We start from the raw sequence: 16,420 nt of genomic DNA on the forward strand, positions 1-16,420 counted from the left end.
TTAGCAGACGGGACCGATGGGCTAATCGTTTTCAGTGTTTATGTATTGCCTCTGCTCGCACGCCGCATGTACAGGAACTCACCTATAAAACTACGATATATTACAGAGTAAAAACTGCGAGTAATGTACTTTTTACTATAGTGATCACTCTCAATTGACAAAACGCAAATTGGCGCGACAAACCGAACCTTGGTTTGGAATCATATGTGGTTTGGAAATATGAAATATTAATGTTCAAACTTATTTTGGGTTTTCAGGCTGGACGAAGTAGAAGATGCCGTAAACATCAACAATAAATTAAGCCAAACTGTGAAGAACAAAGATGAGAAGATCTCCAGCTTTGAAACCAGGTAAAGTGAAAAGCGTTTTATCAATGCTTCAAAAAATAGATGAGCAGAGCTTTTTTAATGCAAATAAAAGGTTGTCCTTAGTTATATAAACAACTTAAAGCGCAGTGACCAAATAAAAAGAACCGTAAAAAATGGAACTAAATGAAGTTTGTGTGTGCAGGCTTGGCGAGATGGAAGAACAACTAGACAACAGAGACAAGGAATACAGAGACATGAAAATGAAAGCTGAGGAGCGAATCAAAGCTTTGGAGAAGAAGTTAGTACTTTTATTGAATTTGTTTTACGGATAAAAAGTTTGAAGGTAAACGATCGGGTGAATAGAAGCAAGTTGTCACGGTTTCATGGCTGTTTCATTTGTGGACATTGAGTAATTTTGTACATATTTAAAGAGACGTAGTGATTGGTGCACCCTTGTTGCAGAAAAAAAATTCACCGTTTAGATACAGCACAACCAACACGAGCCCTCAAGCTTTCGTTAACTTTATATGCTAAAACAAACGCCAGCAAATGCTCCAATGATAAAATAAATTAAAATACGTACCAAATGAATGTATTGATAAAACATTCATACTTAGAGTAAAATGTTGCATAACTGATTTTAGTTAAGCATCTTTTTGCATCCTGTTTTTATTATTTTCATGTTTGCTTCGAATATTTGGAGCTTGTTATTTGCTGCCTTGAGAAGACGCTGATTACTTTTTAAGTCGCCAAGCATTAACTTAATTTTCTTGATATCTATTCTTAATTGTATTTCCTAAAACTAAATGTAAAAAGGCTGAATTTTTAACTTTACCATTAAGTTAAGTCAGTGTGGAATTGGAACCATCAAGATAACCCCGATTTAAATGTTGTAAAAGGGATGAATTTTTCGCGGGGTACTGAGGCATGTTAGCTAATTAGAACGTTGGATGGACACCTTAAATAATAATCTCCGCGAAACGCAACTCGTTGGCAAAAGTTTTTGGATAAGTCGCTTAAGAACACAAAGTTGGTTGTTAGGAAGTAACCAATGAGGCGCGCTTTGTAGTGTTTGTTTTTCCTCGAATCGGATCGAGTTTATTTTTCATGTTTTCCTTCGAATAATTGAAATTGTTCTCTTTGTCACAGTTTTCTAATCGGCTGCTTCCAATGCTATTTCCCTCATGCTACTCTTGCTGAATATTTATGAAAGAAAAGCTATTTATCTTAAAAAGTCTTTGCTTGCTGTGCCAATCAATGCAATGGTGAACCGCATTTCTAGTCCAATTTCTGTGTCCAATTACTATGTCCTCTGCATATAAACACACATACATGCCAAAATTCCTCCATTCGCTCTGACGAAGGGCTAGCGCTCGAAACGTTAGCTTTGAAACTTTTTACGGTGGCCAATTTAGGTTATCAACTCAGTTGATAATTCTAAATTACCCTATTATACTTTCCCACCGACGCAGCACCACAGTTTCTTTAGAAACTTACCCCCTTTATTCATACTGTCCTTTGCCTATTTGAAGGCAGGAGTCGGGTTTCACGGACTGACTAAGTTTGTTTGCAGCTTGGAGGAACAAACCTGTAAAAAAGTGGCTCGACAAAACAGTGTGAAAAGAAGAGAAGATAAAATAATAGACTTGGAAAAAAGAAGAACGAAGTAAGTTGAAACGGTGCGGCCGAGAGGAGCGTCTGTCTACGAACACCATCTCATTTTGGTGTTAGAGCTTTTCTTAATTCGCTCTTTGAGTCTTTGGCGTGCTTTGAACTATTTATTACCTTCACTTTCAATAGTAACTTTTCATAACAATGTGCTTCCTTTTAGAATTTGGTGTAACGTGCACAATGGTTGAAAAGAGAAATATAATCGTTTTCTCACGATGTGGTTACTTCGAATGTGGGTCGCGACGTTTTGACTGCGAACTGTTAGTCCTCTGCATATTGCTAGTCTTCTCTAGTTCTATGTTCCTCGCCTGAAGAAGACTAGCAGTATGCTGTCGAAGCGTCGTGATCCACATCCAAAGTGACCACATCGTGAGAAAAACGATTATATTTCTCTTTTCAAGTGTTAGTTACCACGAAGAATAACCACAACCTATTTTACGACATACACAATGGTTGACATCTAAACTTCAATAATTGCATACGTAGTTACCCTGCCAATTGAAATCACGATTATATTAACAGTACCAATTTGGTATCATTCGTATTGTAGATATTACGCTAACCTTAACAGTCCTGATCAGTAACTAATAATACTAATAATCACTCTAACCTTTGGTAACTATGATGTATTTTTATTGATTATCCTGACTGCAATCGGTGGCAGAATAAGTGAAATAATTTTTGCATTATAAGATCGTTCCCCCTCTCCTCCTATCAATTTATTTAGCCAACCTGTACCTAGTCCTAACTTAAATGAATAGCTCAGATTTGGGAAGAGGGGGAATGTGTGTTATTTGTTGCCTGTTGCCCGTTCTTATTTGTTTTCAACACCGCAAGGTCTACAGACAGAACTCCATCTTTTGTATCTTTTCCACTGAAATCCCCAAAGTAGAAAGAAAGTGTGAAAGAAAGACCTACCCAGTCCCAAACATAAGAAACCTCTTCGAATACTTTTCATCCTGATGACGTACCCCTTACGAAAAGCATGGTAAAGTGTGGTCTTTACAATAGAAGATGTGGCCGTGACGCAGCAAATGAACAAATTGTGGGGTATGCCATCAACTGGTTGCAAAGATATAATGCTTTGTTTTTCGTTGACAAACAGGCTTGAAGAGTACGTTGAAGAAAGAGAAGGAAAAATCCACGACCTGCAGTCAAAGTACGTTTTTTTTTTGTTATAGTGGAGGGCGCTCTTCTAATTTTGTGGAATTTCATCTTGGAAAATGTCAATTTAAGGATGAAAGGAACGCGGAGGTTAATTTTGCCGTTCATGTTTGTAGTAAATGTGATTCTTTAGTTTATGTTTATCCAAATTTTTGAGAGGAAAAATGTGTCTAAAAGTTTCAGACAAAATATTTAAAACTTATAGTCTTCCTTATGGGTATTTTATCTCCATGCCCTTCCCAATGAGTTTTGGTTAAGTTGTTCTAGCTGATGAGAAGGAGGATTTTTTTCTTTCAAACAAAGTAGATGTCGTTTGGTAACATATTTTTTAATTTGTTATCGTCGTTATGCAGACTGGAAGGTACTGTGAACAGATACAGAAAGCTGGACATGACAGTTGGCGAGAAGGAGATGGTCATAGCCGAGTTACAGGCAAAGTATGTGGGCGAATGTTGGAGAAAGTTTTATTTTCAGTGTTTGACGCGTGCGTAATGTGGGTTAACATTGGATTGCTTTACCCCGCTCGGTCGTCAGTGAATGGTCTAGAAACTTGCGCCATCTTCTCAATCACTCATATGCAACTAAAAGACCATTTTCGGTTAAGGCACTTTCGTTTTTCTGCGCCTCAGGTCGTTTTCGTATTTGCTCTTCGATTTCTTGTTATTTTTCCGAGAATGCGTTGTGACTACGTAGGTTTTGCTTTTACGTCAGTGTGTCCCAACACACTTGAAAGTTAGTGTAGCACGTCGTTGCGCATGAGTTGAATTTGAAAAGCAAATCGAAACGACAACTGAAAATAGCTACCATATATATTATTTCGTCGTAGTTTTGTTAGATATGAGAGAACGGCAGATAGTAAATGAGGTTGTTTTCGAGTATTTCTCCCACGAGGCAAAGTGGAATAGTTCTTGAACAAAATTTTTCGTTATTTGTTAATAGGCTTATCGAAGCACAGGAGACCACCCGTGAGATCCGAAAGCTGAACCAAATTATGAAGACGAAAGATGCCCGGATAGAAAACTTGGAGACAAAGTAAGTTAATGGCCTTAATTAAACGTTTAGTTTTATGATTTATCACCGTTTTGCACTCTTATTAGAAAATAACCTAACCGCGCAGACTAGCTTGTTCATAAAATTCCATCTTTGTATTTTTCGCTTTATCAGCGCTTTTTTTTCGTTCGGTATGTTCACCGGGAGGAAAAGTAGAGGGTAAGATTTCACAGGTGCCTTCCCGCAACTATTTGTTTGCAAATAGTAAAACATGTTAGCATTTCTGCCTTTATCACCTAAATTCCCATTCGTTTCTTACCTGGTTCACACTATGGACAGTGCAAACGCCAAAAGCGGTTATATACCGATAAAAAGTGCCAACTAACATGAGCATTAATTTATGATATAGGGAGAACTAGTGAAGACTTTAGTAGTGACCGGGAGCGTTTAGTTAGCGTTGACCTCTTCATTTTCTTTCTTTTTCCTCAGAGTTGAAAGTGCAGAAAGCGAACTCGCCAGTCATGAAAGTGAGATACGAGCTAAAGACGAAAAAATTGAGACTCTTCAGAAAAGGTAATTTTTTTTAAGAAAATTATTTTAATCATGGCGAGTCTTCTTAGCTGGGGCGCTGTTTGCTTTGTTCTTTATCAGATTTATTGTTGGCGAAAGAGCTATGTTGAGGTTCTTTGAAGCGCTCTGCTCAAAATTAAAGGATTGTTTGAAATGATAATTGTCCGGGGTAAATTCACACTTAAAGGAAAAGGATAAAAGGAAGGCGTAGCATTGAGAACATTAACAGAAACTGTAGATGACAAACTTGAGAAATTTAAACTTTCCCTTCCATTCAAAATCAAAAGTTCAAATTCATATTCAAACAGAAAGGAAACGTGAGGGAAAAAATATCAATCACGGGATTTAGCTGGATTAAACACCAAATTCTCAAAACTATAACTATAAGAAATGTATAGTGAACAATGAAAACAACTGAGTTTGGGAGTAAAAAGGTGAGTGGAAATTTGTGTTGTGTTCAAAAGATGAGGTACTTCGTTCTCTGTCAAGAACATGTTGGACATGCTAGGGATAATTTGGAGGATACTTAGTTGAACCTTTGCGATTTCCTTTCAGGCTAGACGAGACGCTTAACCTTAATGGCAAACTGGATCAGTCTGTGCGAAAGAAAGAGGAAAATATTCGCACACTGGAGAAAACTTTACAGGCAAACGAGACGAGGTAGGAAATGGTAGTTGTATCAGATTCCTGTGCAGTGTAAGGAGGAAGTGAAATGTGCAAGTTATATGTGCATCTGTCCCCAGACGGTCTGGGAACGACCAGCTTTTCTCATGTAATTGAATGCTTAAAAGATTACATTGAATGCATTGACTGTGCTTTTGGGCACTAGGTGTTCGTTTTGGTAAGCGTCTGCCTCCATTTCCCTTGATCAGGTGAAAAACTAAAACCGTTCGTGACTGGGTATTTCGCGTTTTCCCACCCACTTTGCTTGTTTTTACTTTGTGTTTTCGTTGGTTCCAAGTCAAGTTTCTGTTATTCTGCTTTGCCTTAATAATAACTTTGGGTTCGAAATTACAATACTCTGTCGGCATTGGGGTTAACAAGGCGATAATGCATGCCGCCAGTTGCTATGAGTTCGAAAGATGACTTAAGCTATAAGAGTAGCTAGTCAAATGCTGCTTTTTTTCCATATAGTAGTAACGCAAACCCATTCCATGTGTCAGACGTTGGTATATCGCGATTTAATTTTTATTTCAGGGAAGAGGAGTTGGAAAAATTACTCGAAACAAAGGCTGGCAAAGTGTTAGAATACAAAAACAGGTGAAAACTTTTTCCTTGTCTAGTTTGGGAGAGTAACCGAGATGGCACGTATGTTCATCGGGTCAAAGCATGTCAATCTATTCTTCGAATGGAAACAAAGGGAAGGAAAGTGAAGGAAAAGCAAGAAACCTCTCTACTTAATAAGTAGATTCTCTGTTGCCCTGCGTCTGTTTTGTTACAGAGACGTCAAAATGTGGAGGGAAATAAAAAGGGGCACATAAGGCGCAGGAGAGTGTGTCACTGATATGTTTTTTTTTTTTCAATTTTGTTTCTTCAGAGTCAAAGAATTAGAGTCTGACGTAGAAAATAAAGATGACAAGCTTTCAGAGTTACAAAAACGGTAATTCTAATTAATTGAAATCAACTCGTTCGGGGTTAAGACACGTTTGTAAAAATTTTCCACCAACTGAAACTTTCTAACTAAGCCGTTTCTTCTTATTTTCAGACTGGAGAACTTGAGATATGCAGCTACAGCGGACGGCAAGCTCAGTGTGGCGCTGAAGGAAAAGGATAGCAAGATTGCTGAATTGGAAGAAAGGTGCTCGAAAGAAATTCTTATCAGTTGAAAGATTCTTTTTGCAGCCTCACTTCCACCGAAACAAAACATACCTAATGTTTTCCTCTTTTTTTGTTCTCTACCTGTCAGGGTAAAAGAACTGGCAAGCACATTCGGCCAGCTAGACAAGGTGGAAAAAGCCAAAAAAGATTTGGAGAACGATGTTATGAGCCTTGAAACAAAGTATGCTATGTCATCTAATTCGCATTGTAAAATTTTGAAAAAAAAAAAAAAGAAAAAGAAAAATTTAACCAAGTACTCTGGTTGTTATTTGCTTGAAATGAAGCGAATCTGTCAAGATTGATATTTCCTTATTTTGTTGTTGTTTTTTGTCAGTGTAAGCATTAGCAATTTTGCGACTGAACAATATGTTTAATAAGTTTGACATTTACAGTCCTGTTTATCTTGGCGTCAGAGCTGTTTTTCAAAAAGTTGATTAACACTTACCGGCGGCTTACGTTAACTACTGGGCTACCGGTTACAGTGGCAATAAATCGAATTAGGTTTGGTTGCTCGTTATCCGCTTTGATGTGATCATTTGCAACTCGTTTCTCGAATTTCCGATTCTTTAAATGTCCGCTATGTCATGGAGTATCTTCTTGACAGGTATTCTATTCGTCTTTTTCTAGACTGGAGGAGAGCGAAAGCCTGAACAGAAAATTAAACCACAGTCTTAAACAGAAGGAAACAAAAGTCGAAGGTCTAGAGAAACGGTAATAGGCTGCCTTTGTAAGTTCATAGAAACCGCAAGCCTTACTTAAAATGTTAGCGGGATGTACATGAATACCTGTAGTCCATACTTTCACAACTCCTGGGTCGTGAGAACTCTTTTAGTAATTGGAGATATCACGCCAGTTCTGCTGGAATGGGGTCTTGTTTAGGGGACCGTGCTTTGAACACATTTCAGTTGAGTGGCGTAAAACCAACACCAAAGCTACCAAACGGGCCTCTCAGGAGAGACGAAAATGTTTGTAAGAACTCGATGGATCTCTTTTTCCTCTGATTGGTTGAGGGTAACACGAGTTTTTGTAGACAGAGCGAAATTGACCCAGGTTTCGACACGAGATTTAATTTTACTCGGGAGTTTTCCACTCGCGATTGTATCTGGTCAGTGCCTTAACCTGCGGTGAGTTGGTATCCATCCAAAGGTGGAAGACAGTTCATACTACAGTAACCATTATGGGCTGCGGCAGACTTACGAGTAATTTCACATGCAGACATATACCGTTTACTCTTAACCCGATCATGAATGTGTTTACCACAGGGTAGCGGAATTGGAGGTTAGTCGGGATGATAACAGCCACTCACTGAGCATGGCTCTGAAGCAGAAGGACACCAAGATTGGACTCTTAACGCAGAATATACAGCAACAGGAGAGCGAGAACATGGCCTTGGAAGCTAAGTAAGTTCATTTTGAATGACAAACCATTTGCACAAACCAACTGGTGGGAAATTAGGATGGAATTTGGAAAGGAAGGAGAAGGTCCAAAACTAACTTGCAAATGGTTTGAATTTTCCACGCCCCTCAGCTCCTACACCCTCTCTAAAAGTCGTTTCTGTCCTACAGATTAGAAGAAGTCACTGCTCAGGCAAATAAGTTCTCCAGGTTAATCGAGCAAAGAGAGGAGCAGGTTAAAGGACTGAAAACGAGGCTTGAAGAAGCTGTCCATCAGAATAACAAGCTGACTCACGCTGCTGAGCTAAAGGATGACAAAATACAATCACTGGAGAAAAGGTGCGTGGGTGACAAAAAAATGTCTACATTGGAGATCCTAAGAGGGGAATTCCTAAAAGATACTCACGCAGGCGTTCATCAACAATTTGGAATATTTTAAAAGTCCGTACAAGTAGTTTTTAAGAATGAGTTGGCTAGTAACTGGCCGGTGCAGTTAGGAGCTGAGGTCATTTCCTGGTATTCTTTTGCAGGACGCCTCTCTATCGGTGTCTTTATCTTACGTTTTCTTTCTGTAATTTACCTCGCCACAAAAAGATGAAAATAGAAAAATAACACTTCCAATTCAAATGTGATCGTAATGCACGTACATTTTGAAGCAAGCTCTCGAGAGTTACCTAGGTGTTTCTTACGGAAAGAAATAAAATTTTTAAAGCTTTTCTTTCTCTTGTACTTTTTCCTTTCAGACTTGGAGCCTCTTCCAAAGAGCAGCTTCGACTAACAGAGGTAAGAAAAGAAATCATTACAGCATCATAAGATTACTAACATTAATGCAAGGTCATGAAGATTTATGTTAACAACCAACCACAAGTCTACCATTGTGTGGAATAGAGTCTAACTTACCTCTGTCCCTCTCAGGAGAGGGGAAAATGTGAAATTTAAAATTTCCCTTTGTATGGAATTCTTGTCATTTGTAGATTGTCGAATCGTATGACAAGAGAGCTGAAAAGGATAGAGCTCAAAAAGGAAAGGGTGGATCCTCACAGACCATCATCTTCAAACCGGCGGACTCTACAAGGTAGGTGTTGCATTATTATCGATGCATGAAATCCAGCAAAGCGGTATGTTGTTGTTTGAGGTAGATTTAAAATGAAGCTCACCTGTCTTGGGGCTGTGATAAACCTCGTCGATCTAGATCCCGCATTCACCTATCATCTCAGTAAAGTATTCTGTAAGGAGGCGCTTCTTGTGTTTGAGAAGGATAAATTTTTCTACCTGAAAATCGTTTGCCTTCCACTAGATTTCTCCATGTACCGATCTGTTTATGCTCTCATCCAATTTTAAATTGTATACCGTTTGTTAGGAACGGGAATGATCTTACTCTGATCACTTTGCTATGTATTAATATTTCATCTCTTTTTATTGCTTTTGTTTAAGGTCGGGGCAGAACACTGTAGAGTTATTGGCCATCGCGGACAAAAGGATAGCAGATCTCAACGAGGAAATAAGAATTTTGGAAAACAGGTGAAAACGCGCAACCTTGGAAGTAGCTATTTATATAAAGTCACAGAGGAGTACTCTTACTAGAGTTTTATTATAGGGGATAGGATAGGTTATCTTTTAAAAGGAAACAATTAATTTGACTGATTCTTAACGTCCCGAGTTTTCGTCGCTTGATTTAACTTCTGTGGGCTCTTTTTTAGTTGGCGTGTGATAGTAAATCTCTCTTAGGGCAGGATACACTCACCCCATTTGTACTTGCTTTCTGTTAGGTGTGCACTCGATAGGGCTGGGTCTTCTGTGGATCTTGAAAACATAATTAACTCAAAGAATAGCCAATGAATTATGTCCTGAAGTTGTGTTTTTTATGGCTATGAAAATCAGTGCATTCGACTTCAGTTGCTACTTAACAATTTCCCGTCGATAGAAAAGATGATGTTCATCTGATCTCTCTTCCAGAGCGCCAAGGTGACGGCTCAAAGCGAAGGAATGTCATCGAGAAATGCTCAGCTGGAGATTGAGAACGAATCGCTAAGGAATGACTTACAAAACGCTCGAGCGGATTATACGGCTCTGCAGGTGGACATGAATGAATTCAGAGATTATTATCACCAGCTGGACATCGAAGCTTCAAAGATGGGACACAGATGCGAGGTGGGTAACTAGTGTTACTTATTTTGTTAGTCCCCTCTTCCACTCCACTGGCAGGGCTTAGAGAGGAACGTATACAGAATTTACAGGGATAGGCGCGAAGGGCCTCACATAGGAGAAGTCTGTCATTTCTTCAGGGAAATGGAATACGGAGGGGCTTTTACAGGAAAGATATATGGTACATTACTTGATAGTTTTCTTCAAGAACGAGGAGTGGGGGCACGGGCAATCACAAGGGTATAAGATATTTCCTTTCTTTTTGTTTTCATCGTTAGCTTTCTTTTTCTGTGATAACCGAGACTAGAGAGGATCGCACAAGGGTAGTATGTCGTGTTCACTCTTTTCAAGTCTCGTCTAGAAGGCTTGGAATAATGATAAGCGATTGTGAATCTCCATATCTAGAGTCGATGGATTTTTGAAATAAAGGACAAGTTTATTTATTTTATTTGTTTATTTATTTACTTTTTGTTGTAAACAGATGCTGGGTCAGCTGAATGCCACCCTAGAGGAGGAAAACAAAGCGCTGGTGGAGCAAGTGAACAAACTCGTGGAACAGGTCAATATATGATTTTAAAATCTCAGTGGGTTTTCTCCTCGGAAAAGTGTTGCACCCCAGTGCCTCTTTCCACTTAAGAGTTTCCACAGGTGTGGTAGACCAATCTCTCAGAACTAACTGCAGAGATAGGGGTGGCTATAGTAAGGAGAATTAATGTAAGTCCTGATGATCCTATTTGCTTTCCATTAGAATCAAGATCTTCTGGTGAAGTCGTTGGAAGACAAAGATCAGTTCATGGACGGCGAGAGAGCGTTCTCGTAAGTACGCAATAAGTATTCAGCCTTTTGTTGACATAGAGAAGTTAGAAAATAGTACGTCTTCGTCTTCTTGGTTATATCCTATTGTTTAGTGGTTCTGCGTGAAAGTTTTCTTGTTAATTGATTCTTTTGTTTTACAGAGATCGTATCTACGCTCTGCAGCGTCAGAAAGAACGACTCGAGGAACAAGTTGACTTGGCAAACAAAGCGCTGGCAGAAAGCGCGGCCAAACCTAAAAAGTAAGATAAAGATAATTCATTGATATCCCAGTTTCATATTCATGATTTCGTAGCAATTAAATCATGTTTTGTTGTTCTGCGTGCTGCCTTCATACCTATTTAGGATTAAGATCCCTTCCCTCCACTAATCTCTTTTTTAAAGGCCCAGGTTAGCCTTAAGCATTAACTTCATTGCTTGTTTTCCAGAAAACCTAACTTCCTTGCGAGAGTGATGATGAAGGCTGGATTAAAAAAGGCAAGAAACAACCCGATTAATTTGCAAAACAATTGCCTTTTTTGAGCATTCTGTTGATTTTCGACTTACCCAGGCGATTTTGGTTTATCTTGCTTTTTCCTTTTCAGAAGAAAGATGAAATTTCCCAGAAGAAACGGAACAGCGTTCAGCTTCTTCGCATCGATAACAGTTCATACCTTGAAGAGTTTGACACAAGCACGTCGATCGCCGCTCCTGTCAGCAGACGGGACGAAACGGGCAGCGAAGGCTCACGGGAAAGCTCTGCTTCCGGGGATTCGAAAGCAGCAACCAAGAGTTTGTTGAATTCCAGCTTAATTGGTGCCCAGTCCGATGTTGTCCTTAGGCGGCAGAAAGATGGACTCTCGTCCCCTTACATCAGCACGCCTGTGTTACCTCGAGCGGAAGAACCAGACACTGTACGTCTTCGTTCCGCTACCCACGACGTGTCTGCTTTTCGTGCGCGTCACGTTCGTTCCGAGGTATTCAATGACAGCGACTGGTCACCTGGAAGGCTTGGTCGCCCAAGAAGCATGGACGCTTTGGACAAGCTGCCGAGTAGCTCGTCGACTCTGACACCCAATGATGTTGATTCCGGGGATGGACTTCCAGACGGTGATGGAGCCGGATCTTCAGGAAAACTACTGAAGCAGCCAGGAATGAAGCACCTGAAACCGACTGCATCTCCATCAGGGATGAGGAAGCATTACTGGACTCGCAGTAGCCCTAACATATCTCCACTTGCTCCTCGAAAGGAGTATCCAGTCTCTCTTGAACCTTTGCCACCCTCACCACCTTCTACTTCCGTGCAGAGAACGTCAAGTCCTCGCTCTTCTCCTATTCTGGCCCGAAAGTTGGAAGAGAAGCCGTCTCCTCGGACTCCTCAGCGTAGCCCAATCATGGGGAGGAAAGAAAATGGCGCTTTGTCTCCTCAAAGAGATGCGCGACGGGCGAGCATGCCCATTACGCAGTACACTCAAAATCTTGACACTATACCAGTTCGAGAACGAGCTGTAGAACCGACCAAAAGTAAAATATCTGTGCAAGTGATAGCTGCCGCGAACACGCCTAATGGTTCGTCTCCGTCACTTACTAATAAATCCGTCTCATCACCTTTCCAAGAGGATCAGGCGAGGAGAGTTACAGTAGAAAGGAAAGAAAACAGTCCTCAGGCACGAGAAGGGGCACTGGTTTTTAATGGTGGTATAACAAGTCCTTACCAAGAGAGGGAGCGCAATTTTGGCGGTGACAAACGCGAGGAACCCACTACATCCACGCCTCGTGGATTTCAGCGGCAAGAGAGCTTAAGAGGCGATAAGAACATTAAGAAGGGTATGGAACCCACCAGGAACTATAGCACATTGCCATCTCGTTCTAAACAAACGCGAGAAAGGAGTGCCAGTGGAGAACAGAATGGTGGTAAACTAATTGAATCCCCAAGGAACTACAATGCTGTTCCCTCCCATGTTCAACACGTTAGAGAAAAGAGCTCAGATGGAGACACGAGTGATGGCCCAAAGGTAATTTATGTGAATGACTCACCTAATCGTGACACAAGTCAAACAAGTTCAGCTCATTCAAGAGAAAGGAGCCTTAGTGGTGACAGAAATGAAGGACTCAGGGCATCAAAGCGGCAAGGCACTATATTTGCAGCTTCAACCGCTCCACCCCTGCAAAGTGTCCCAGTCACAGCGCATTATGTTACAAGTGGAACTATACCTAAGAGCGAGGCATCACCCAGCGCGGCAGTGAATACTGCTGGGGCTGGAACTTCAGTTTACGTAGACGCATCCGGGGTTGATTTGAGTTCAACTCCGGTGGTTTCTCGTGGGAACCGTGCGGAAGTCACTTCGTCATCGGTATTCGCCATTGTGCGGAATAAACGCGGGGATGAACGTGTACTACCCTTGTCAAACAACAAATTGCCTTCACGCGACTCGATTACACCATCTCGCGATCACACCACTCCGTCACGAGCCAGCACCACGCATGACTCTCGGTTGCTGTTGAATAGCAATACTGCTGTATTGAGAAATACGGTTAGTGCTGATACCAATATGCCGTCACGGTATGGTACAGCGCCCTCGCCGCCTAATGTCGTCCCCTCTAATCCTGTGGAATTGAAGCCATCTGCGAACGAACAAAGAGACGAGAACAGGAACGACACTAAGGTAATCGTTTCTTCGGGAACAATTCAAGAAACCACTAAACAAAACGTTTCCAGCGAGCGAGCGCGGCTTCTTGAAATTGAACATACATCTCCAGCCGACAACGGAAGTATAGCATCAACGTACGTGCAGCCCTCTTCCCAGACCCTAGCTGAAGACAATGACGACGATGCTAGGTCTGTTTCGTCGCATCGCAGCCGCGATTGCTCACCGGCATTGAAAAAGGTGCGCAAGGCAAGGAAAGCAGCAAAGGAAAAAGAAATATTCATGGATTCTCCTCCTGCTCTGCCAGATGATTCGTCGATGGCGTCAGGTCGAAGATCAGGCGCGGAGGAGAGGGCGCGGACGAGATCTGTCGGGTCAAACCCAGGAGATGGTAAGAAATCCTCGGTTTGGTACGAGTATGGGTGTGTGTGATGGCTGATTAGTTCAAGATGTAATGAAGTAGTTATTTATTGATGTTAAGAGTGATAGCTAATTGCAAACAATGAAACCTATCAGCTGTACTTTTACAGGAAGTCTAGTCGCTTATGGGAAACAGTCGCTTGCAACACGTCGTGCAGGAGAATTGATAACTCGATCAAGTTTGAGTTGGCTCTTGCCTTGTTTTTGTTGAGTATGAAAAAGGAAAAGATTACGTTTTTAAAACTTTATACAATAGGGATACAAAGGGGGCTAGCCATCCAGAGTCTAGCACACTGTATCTACGCGAGTTCTCGCAGGCTCTCGAAGAAATCGTGTATATAATGTGAATATCGACCGTAATCTACTCCCCAGATCTTTTCTTACTTTCACAGAGTGAGAAGATATGGGTACTAGTTTGCTTTTGCCCTTTGTACAGTTTTGGAAGAGTTAGTAAAGTTGTCTTCCCTTCTATTAAAATGTATTTATGACTAATTTTTTCAGTGTACGTGAATAATCTTTTATGATTGCCAAATGTCAAGTACCGTAGTCTATTTTTGATGATGAACGTAAGTGAGAATGGAAATCATTAGTACGCTTTCCACACCATCGAGTTACAAGAAAGAAAAAGTAGATTTGGATTAATTAGTTTGGAAATGTTCATACTGTTTTATTTATATAGGTATTTAATAGCATCGCTGTCCACTAAATAATTTATTAAATGAACGTTTCTTCAGATGATGAATTTCTAACCTTTTAATAACTGATCACGTTTGTAATTCTACTAATAAAGGTTTGGAATCACATCATTTTTGTTTCACTCTCTCATTGTACCAAACAACAGACATTTTCTTGGACCAAATCGCTCTAACGAAGGGCTAACGTTCGAAACGTCACTTTTCAAACTCTTTACGGTGGCAAATTTACGTTATCAACTCAGTTAATAATACTAAATTACCATGTTTTTACTCCCACCGATGCAGCACCACAGTTTCTTTACAAACTTAACCCCTTTATTCATATACTTGGACCGTCAAGGTGGATGTTATAGCTCAGAGGTTTCAATAAAAGTCGGTTACCGGCAGTCTACCGTCGCCAATAAGACCCTTCACAGCCGTCTGTTAAGCCCACGAGTTGGCTCTCTTGATTGGATTTCGTCTTACCGGTGGTAGACAAAACACTGACCCCCAGTCCATGGACTACCTAAATGGGCCTATCTTGCTAGCCGCAACACCTACAACGAAAATTAGGTGATTATTTTAAACATTTTATGTCCTTCCTACGAAAATAGCTCAATCATGTTTTTCACTCAGTATTGGTCATGAAGTAAGACGAGAAATCGATAATATTCACTGTTTCGTGTTTAGGTACATAGATTGACGCAGATATTTGCCACGCTCATGAGAGATCGTTCATAGTCAGCCATCTCTATATTCAATAGTACATGTAGTTTTACAGCTGCAAGATGATCGAATGTGTTTCAACGCGCGGCATGTTGTTTAACCAGGCACGTTGCTATAACTCTAGAGAAGGGTTATTGTGTTTACAAGCGTTAGTGAATTGAACCTCGAGGTAGAAGCAATAAGCTATATCATTGAAGTGGACACAAGTATTAAGGAAAATAAAGTACTGAAATTAAGTAGACCCGCGGAAATGATTTGTTTCCACTCCCCGTGCTGACTCGACGTTAATGTTCGAGTTTTGAGCAAGAAATACTCTGTAAATTACGAGGGCATGTGCAATAAAGGTGTATATAGATTGCAGTGCTCTCATACAACCTATCCGTGTACTGGGGTCAGTGTTTTGTCCATCACCTCGTCTTACAGCACAGCCGTTAAATACACCACCGGCAATAGCCTATGGAAAAAGTCATCGAAACCCTTGCTGTAGCCACGTAATCACTTCATTTTATTTTGCCACACAGACATTACCAAAGATGAAATTTAAAATAAATTAAAGAATCTTCTTAACCATTCTGAGATGTTTTTGTTGATGACCACAGGAGTGAAACTTTAAAATATTAGTTTGCAAAGAAAGACAAACACGATGGGATTAACATTAACCAAATGGGAACCAATTGGTTCTTTGTCGTTTTATGTCAACTTTGTCTTCTAAACCAAGTAAGAACCCCAACCTCCTGAAGTCATTTTGTGTACAATACGTCCCCTTCTACCTCTGAAAGATATCAAAGAAAGATCTTTACCAGCAGCTAAGCCAAAAAGTCATGAGTTTCCCACCTTTTTCAATAACATTCACTACCAAAATTAGAGAAATATGTGGTTGAGAACTTTAATTAATTGTCCTTTTAACTGCTAAGATCTGATTGTTAATTCTCCCCTCTAGCTGCTACACATTTCCACATAAATCAGTTATGAGAATTTGGTGTTAGATTAAGACAACAACTTGTACCTGATAAGTTTGAGAGTTCTCATTATCTCTTTGCTGGATAAGGAATGGATATTTTAGGGAGAAGTTACATGTGAATCACTCACAAGAGTTAAAG

The 16,420-nt window shown here is 40.4% G+C and overlaps 1 protein-coding gene across 1 annotated transcript in view; it reads left to right on the plus strand.

Annotated features, from left to right (window-relative positions):
• Positions 1-14,720, plus strand: part of LOC131781779 (girdin) — a 35,708-nt gene extending 20,988 nt beyond the window's left edge. The window contains exons 37-60 of the mRNA XM_066169399.1: positions 258-350; positions 511-606; positions 1,882-1,974; positions 3,085-3,138; positions 3,497-3,580; positions 4,083-4,175; positions 4,623-4,706; positions 5,259-5,363; positions 5,901-5,963; positions 6,241-6,303; positions 6,409-6,501; positions 6,610-6,702; positions 7,149-7,232; positions 7,784-7,921; positions 8,087-8,254; positions 8,659-8,698; positions 8,890-8,990; positions 9,350-9,436; positions 9,874-10,066; positions 10,542-10,619; positions 10,809-10,876; positions 11,017-11,115; positions 11,302-11,350; positions 11,458-14,720. Of these exons, the coding sequence (XP_066025496.1) occupies positions 258-350; positions 511-606; positions 1,882-1,974; positions 3,085-3,138; positions 3,497-3,580; positions 4,083-4,175; positions 4,623-4,706; positions 5,259-5,363; positions 5,901-5,963; positions 6,241-6,303; positions 6,409-6,501; positions 6,610-6,702; positions 7,149-7,232; positions 7,784-7,921; positions 8,087-8,254; positions 8,659-8,698; positions 8,890-8,990; positions 9,350-9,436; positions 9,874-10,066; positions 10,542-10,619; positions 10,809-10,876; positions 11,017-11,115; positions 11,302-11,350; positions 11,458-13,932 (4,594 nt within the window). The 3' untranslated portion in view covers positions 13,933-14,720. The remainder of the gene's footprint in view (positions 1-257; positions 351-510; positions 607-1,881; positions 1,975-3,084; positions 3,139-3,496; positions 3,581-4,082; positions 4,176-4,622; positions 4,707-5,258; positions 5,364-5,900; positions 5,964-6,240; positions 6,304-6,408; positions 6,502-6,609; positions 6,703-7,148; positions 7,233-7,783; positions 7,922-8,086; positions 8,255-8,658; positions 8,699-8,889; positions 8,991-9,349; positions 9,437-9,873; positions 10,067-10,541; positions 10,620-10,808; positions 10,877-11,016; positions 11,116-11,301; positions 11,351-11,457) is intronic.
• Positions 14,721-16,420: the final 1,700 nt, after the last annotated feature.

Source organism: Pocillopora verrucosa, chromosome 7 (genome assembly GCF_036669915.1).
Source record: "Pocillopora verrucosa isolate sample1 chromosome 7, ASM3666991v2, whole genome shotgun sequence".
Classification (NCBI taxonomy): Eukaryota; Metazoa; Cnidaria; class Anthozoa; order Scleractinia; family Pocilloporidae; genus Pocillopora; species Pocillopora verrucosa.